The 6,639-nt window shown below is 31.0% G+C and overlaps 1 protein-coding gene across 1 annotated transcript; it reads right to left on the reverse strand.

Annotated features, from left to right (window-relative positions):
• On the reverse strand, positions 1 to 3,870 carry LOC132604932 (xyloglucan endotransglucosylase/hydrolase protein 2-like). The gene is made up of 4 exons (XM_060318286.1): positions 3,569 to 3,870; positions 2,359 to 2,459; positions 1,292 to 1,485; positions 1 to 411 (listed from the first exon to the last, which is right to left on the reverse strand). Exons 1-4 carry the CDS (start codon positions 3,741 to 3,743, stop codon positions 21 to 23), a joined length of 861 nt encoding a protein of 286 aa, XP_060174269.1. The 5' UTR covers positions 3,744 to 3,870; the 3' UTR covers positions 1 to 20.
• Between the last annotated feature and the right edge of the window lie 2,769 nt (positions 3,871 to 6,639).

The following is a 6,639-nucleotide window of genomic DNA, read 5'->3' on the forward strand; positions in this document are numbered from 1 at the left end:
TCTAGAACTAGAATTGATATTTATGAATCACATTCTGGGGGTGTAGTGGGAAATCTAGACTTATCATCACAATAATCATAAGTTATATACTTGACTCTATATTCTTCATATAATTTTCTTTGTTTAGAACTCAACTTCCAATATTTGCTTTGGTTCCACCAATAACTCTGTGAATTGCAATTATGAGCATTATTATTTGAGCTAATTATTGGGCAGCCAACAATGTTGAAATCTTGGAAGTGAGCTTTAAAAGGTGCAAAAGAGTAATTGGTTTTTGTGTTTCCTCCATCTGTTGCCCAACTATCTCCATCCCATATTGTGGCCATGATTTGCATGGGTTGTTGTGGATAGCTAACTCCAATATTTGCATTGTTTTTGAACACCCTAATTGGAATATTGTCCACAAAAAGCCTGAAACATGTAGAAGAAAAAACACAACGGATTTACCTCAACATCGTATTAATTGATTATAACAAGTTATTTACTGTATTTATTAGGGGTGTAACAAAATTGTACACTACCGCGCATATGCAGTGATGACTAACTAATTATACATAGATAGTGCAATTTAACCTACCGTAGAAAGTTACTTGTTTTAAATTTTGCTCACAAGGTTGGCTTGATTATAAGGCCAATAAAGCAATCGCTTGGGGCCTCAACTTTTTTAGGCCTCATTTTTTTTCTTAAAGATGTATTTTATATACTCCCTCCGTTCAATTTATGTGAACCTATTTAAATGGGCATGAAATTTAAGAAAGAAGAGAAGACTTTTAAACTTGTGGTGATAGATGAGTCGCATATATTTTGTATGGCTATAAATGATTGCATAAAGGTAATTATTTTCAAATATAGGAAAAGGGTGCACGGACTAATAAGAAAATGAGTTCATATAAATTGAAATAGATGGAGTATATAACTGTTGCCTCAGCTGAAAGAAGTTTTTCAAAATTAAAATTTATAAAATGTTATCTAAGATCAACAATGTCTCAAGATAGATTGAATGAATTAGCTATATTATGCCCTTCTAATTTATAAATAAGTGGTTATGTGTTGGGATATATGTATTAAAATTGATAGTAAGAAGTTTGTGTGTTAACAATAAATTTAAAAAAGAAGTTTATGTGTTAGATAAAAAGAAAGAGGTGTTGATAGACACTTTATTTTCTATTAAAATATATATATATATATATATATATATATATATATATATATATATATATAGTGCCACAACCCCTAATTATCAGACCTAAAAACATGTATATATGACATAAATTGTACATAATTATCTTACACTATCTGATGATCGTTCCACATGATTTTATAGTTGTGAAAATCTGCAGTAGGATCAAACCAGAGATGCATCCTTTGCTCTCTATTCCCTTCACCATTTGTAAACACGTTGGTGTGCAACGTATATGGTTTGCCTTCTCTATTACCCAAAAACTCGAAATCTACTTCATCATGATTGTTTGTATTTGAATGTAGCTGCAAACATATGCAATTCGTGATATTTAATTTACTTAGATTAAACTATATATATACACTGATAACGTAAATTGTTTTACAGTATCAGGGTATTGTAGTCTGTTAATTACATACTTAGTCCAAAAAAGCTCAGTGGTGAAGGGGAACTTCGGCGTAATTGGTAAAGTTGCTGTCATGTAATCAGGAGACCACGGGTTCAAACCGTGAAAACAGTCTCTTGTAGAAATGTAAGGTAAGACTGCATATAATAGAACATTGTGGTGCGGCCCTTCCACGGATCCTGCGCGTAGCGGGAGGAGGTTATCTGTAGTTGACTTTTAGGGTATGTTTGGTATGATAAAAAATTGTTTTTCTGAAAAATAAGTTTTTGTAATACTTATTTTTACATGTTTGGCAAATATATAGAATATATTATTCCAAAAACATTTATACATAATTTAGATAAACATTATAAGATAAAAAATGGAAGGTAGGGATGGAGTGGGGGTATGGGTAGTGAGTGGGTGGGGTGGGTCTGTGGGAATGGCTGGGGTGGGATTGTGGGTCGGGGTGGAGTGTTGGGAGTCAGTGGAGAGGAGATTATCAGCATGGAATGCTACTTTATAGGATTTGTTTTGTTAGTTCGCTAAAAAAAAAAATCCTAATTTTATGAAACTTATTTTTTTAAAGAAAATATTTTTCTCAGAACACTTTGACCAACTAAATACGGAAAAATTAGAAAACAATTTCGAATTTTTTGTTATAAAATATTTTGCTTTATCCAATAAACCCTTAGGTGACATGATAGTTAACTTTTTTTCGATATTGTCAGTATATAGAAAGTTAAATCCAATTTACTTAGAACAAGTTCATGATTAAGATAGCATTACTTACGTAAAAAGCAATAACGACCCCTGCAGAGTCTCTGTCTGGTAGCTTTATTCTCATGTGAAAGAAGCCTGAACCGTATTTCCCCTTAGACTCAAAGCCAGATCCTACATACAATTCGACAAATTAATCTTACTAGTTATAATTAATCACTAAAATCAAGCTATCAAAAAATTGTGCTATATATTTACAACCATTTAAACTTTTAAATGAGAAGATCACACAACTCAACTAAGCAAAAGCCTGGTTCAACTTTTTTTTCTTAAAATTATTGTGTCTGGGCTAGCTTACGCACAGCTCGACTAATTCCACGAGACTTGTCACCTCACATCAAGCCTAGTTTACCTATCACAGCTGACAACCATTAATATTATTTTTTAATTAAAAAAAAAGACTTTTCAAGTGTTTGTCTCAATAAAAGTATGCGGTCCAAAAACATGCTCTTTTTAACGGCTTAAGCAAACATTTGGTCGAAACAAGCTACTCAAGTAAAATTCCATTTGGTCATACAAATAAATAATGTTGCTACTATTGCCAGAAAATAGATACTTCCTATGTTCCATTTTATTTGACAGCATTTCCTTCCTAATACATTCTGAAAAGAATGACGACACATATATGTTTTTAACGATATGATTTTATGGTCACACGGATGTTATGACACTTTTAAAATTTTAAATTTCAAAAATGTTATAGCTATACAAATGCACTGACATATTAATCATGACTGTAAATTAAAAAAACTTCTTTTATTTTTTAAACTTGTTCACAAATGACCTCCATAAGAGATGGTAGTCTTGATTGTTTAGCTCTGGTTAACAAAAAAATTTTAAAAATAGTCTCCACTTCAGAAAATTCGCTAGGCAAAGTCTGTTGTCCATCGGGCATAAGTTCGTTTTGCCTATAAGGCAGAAATTCACGATATTTCAAGACAGTGAACCTGATTAATTGACCACAAGTTCTGTCTTATGGGCAAAAGCTAGAACTTATGTGTGACAGGCAACAAAAGTTCTTCCCAACGATTTTTTTTTCTAGTTAAGGTCATTTTTTGAAAGAAAAAGAAATTGTTAAGCAGGGACAAAAATTCAAGACTGGACACTTTTGAGGACACCACGCGTCATTTCCCGGTTAAATTATGCCAAAAAAAAAAAAAAAACACAGGAAGTAGTATATAATAAAAGAGCAGAAAAAGATACTTAGCTAACTAATTAATTACCAGAGGATTTGTCCATTGAAATCTGAAGTTCTCTTCCTTGGTTGAAGGACACAACATTTTGATTCCCATATATAATTTTATAATTGACATCATAGGGCACATCTTTGGCTATACTGGCTAAAGCTATAAGTTGGAGAAGGCCAAATAAATAAACAAATTTTATAGAAGAATACATATTTGCAACAATAAAATAAATAAATTATGGTTGATATAGAATGCTAGTAGCTGTTTAATGAGACCTCTTGTTGGTTCTATAGAGATGTTTTGGAAAGCTTCTGCTAGACAAATGTATATATATGGGGTGGGGTGGAGGGGGGGGGGGACTAGAAAAGGTAAAAGAGAATTGGACTAAAAATACTTCACCAAAAATTAAAGAGAACAAAAGAAGAAGGAAAGAAGAAATATATGGGGCTTGCATTGCGGTCGAAATCTTTCCTTATTCATATAATATGCCTTCCTAATTGGACATAGTATTTACATCATTCTTGGAGTTGAATTTGGAACACATTATGGAAAAAGAAAGAAAATTACGCAAACTAATTATGGGAATGGAATCAAGACCAACTAACTTGAATGATACGAAAAAAATTAAGTTGGATACACGGATAATATGAAAACTGTAGTATAAGTGTATATAACATGTAATAATAAGTTAGTTATCGTTTTTATGAGCTTACCTATTAATGTTTATCATTAAAAAAAAAAGTATCTTTGGAATGTCGAACGGGAATTGAATTTAAGTGTAATTACAAGCAATTCATGATTTGGCTTGTTTATGTGGCCAAAATAAATACTTGGGCAACATTGAATTGATATTTTTTATAAACGTGATGTCTAAGCTAGTTTATGCGCACCTCAACCAATTTCACGGGACTATCTCTCACCCGCACAAGTCTTTTCCTACAAAACTTAGACGAATGAGAAAAAACCACCTAGTAATCAACGATGAATTGATCACAATTGAAAGAATACTTCTCTAGTTCTAAAGGGAGGGGGAGGTAATTAAGAATTATCGGTAATTACATATCAGTCACGAGTCGGGTTCGAGTCGTAAAACAACCTCTTACAAAAATACAAGGCACGACTGTGTAGAATAGATTCTTGTGGTCCGATCCTTACTAGAACCCGCACATAGCAGGAGCTTAGTGCATCAGGTAATGACATATCATAATACTACACTCAAAACTAAAAAGATGAATTTTCAGATTTCTTTCTATATTTATGTTCTTCAAATATAAAATTATTCCTTAACCTACTCATATTCTAATTGCATTGTTTATACGATCAACATACAAAACTTAAAACTCATAAAACAAATAGTGATCATGTTTTCAGGAGCAAAAAAAAGAAGGCAAGGGAAGTATGAGTTGTGCTCTAAATTCGACACTGATATAATTACGTTCAGAAGATACTTCTTTCTATATTTATTTTTCAAATATAAATTATTCTTTTACCCTACTCATATTTTAATTATTTTAAAACTCATATAAAAACAGTGATCGTGTTTTTAGGAGCAAAAAAATGAAGGCAAAGGAAGTAGTTGGACATAAGCTTTTCCATCAATCTTTAATTCTTAGACGTTAGTGATATGCTAGCAAGCTCCATATCGTCATCCATAATTACACACATATCACAATTTGCTCATTTTGGAAATAACTTGGAGAGAAAATGAACATGAATTTGATCAAACATGGATTGCCAAATAAAGTGGATTTAGGTGTATCTTTAGATGCGGAACAATGAATTTAAAAGTTATAGTCCATGAGGATCAAAATAGTATTGTATGTTATTCAATATTCCTTTCGATTCGTATTATTGGTCCAAAAATCTAGAGTAAACTAGACGGCTTATGCCCGTGCTGCGCACGGGCCCAACACTTTAAATTATAGTGCATCTATGTGTATGTAGTTGTCTTTGAATAGTGATTATATATATTTATATATATATATATATATAGAGAGAGAGAGTATATGTTATGTTTAAAACATGATTAATATAACATTGTAGTTTGTGCTCCGTATCTAAAATTTTATTATATTAATGTTTGCTACGAATACAAAATCGGCAAATTTATTAATATTTTTTAAAAGAGAAGACTTGTTGTAGAAATTGATTTTCTATCTAAACGAAGAAATACTATTTTTTAATTGTTGGTAAATATTCTCGGTTTAGCTCATTTTACTTGTCATGTTGTCTTTTGCATTAAATTCTATCTTATTTTAAAATATAAATATTTTAAGTATATTTAGTGAACATAATAACTTGATTTTGTCAATATGGGATACTATGTTCAAAACACGATTAATGTAACATTGTAGTTTGTGCTCCGTATTTAAAACTTTATTATATTAGTGTTTGCTACGAATACGCATGGTGTTTAATATGGGGCCCACATTTTTTTTTAACATTATTTGTTTTTAAATATGGGATTCACTTTTTTTTTCAATATTGCTTGATTTTGTTAATATGGGGTCCACTTTTTTTTTCCCGTGAGTTTGGATGTGGTGGGTTCCACTTTTTTTTTAATACTAGATGGTGTTTAATATGGGGCCCACAATGTGGGATTATTTTATATATATATATATATATATATATATATATATTGCTTGATTTTGTCAATGTGGGATACTATGTTCAAAACACGATTAATATAACATTGTAATTTGTGATCTGTATTTAAAACTTTATTATATTAGTGTTTGCTACGAGTACGCACGGTGTTTAATATGGGGCCCATAATTATTTTTTTTAATATTGCTTGATTTTGTTAATATGAGGTTCACTTTTTTTTTTCCGTGAGTTTGGATGTGGTGGGTTCCACTTTTTTTTTTTAATACTGGATGGTGTTTAATATGGGGCCCACATTTTTTTAATATTAGTTGTTGTTTAATATATATAGGGCCCACAATTTTTTTTTACAATTTTTTTTAATGGGCCTGTTTAATATGGGGCCCAATTTTTTTTTTTTTTATATATATATACTATGTTCAAAACACGATTGATATAACATTGTAATTTGTGCTCCGTATCTAAAACTTCATTATATTAGTGTTTGCTAAGAATACAAAGTC

This window comes from Lycium barbarum, chromosome 8 (assembly GCF_019175385.1).
Source record: "Lycium barbarum isolate Lr01 chromosome 8, ASM1917538v2, whole genome shotgun sequence".
In the NCBI taxonomy this organism is placed as follows: domain Eukaryota; kingdom Viridiplantae; phylum Streptophyta; class Magnoliopsida; order Solanales; family Solanaceae; genus Lycium; species Lycium barbarum.

Excerpts from the sequence above, each read along its gene's own strand:
- LOC132604932 (XM_060318286.1), bottom strand. The coding sequence starts at position 3,743 with ATGTATTCTTCTATAAAATTTGTTTATTTATTTGGCCTTCTCCAACTT. Across the intron at positions 1,486-2,358 it reads GGGTCGTTATTGCTTTTTAC|CTACATTCAAATACAAACAA; the intron begins GTAAGTAATGCT and ends ATATGTTTGCAG. Across the intron at positions 412-1,291 it reads TGGAACGATCATCAGATAGT|GCTTTTTGTGGACAATATTC; the intron begins GTAAGATAATTA and ends TACATGTTTCAG.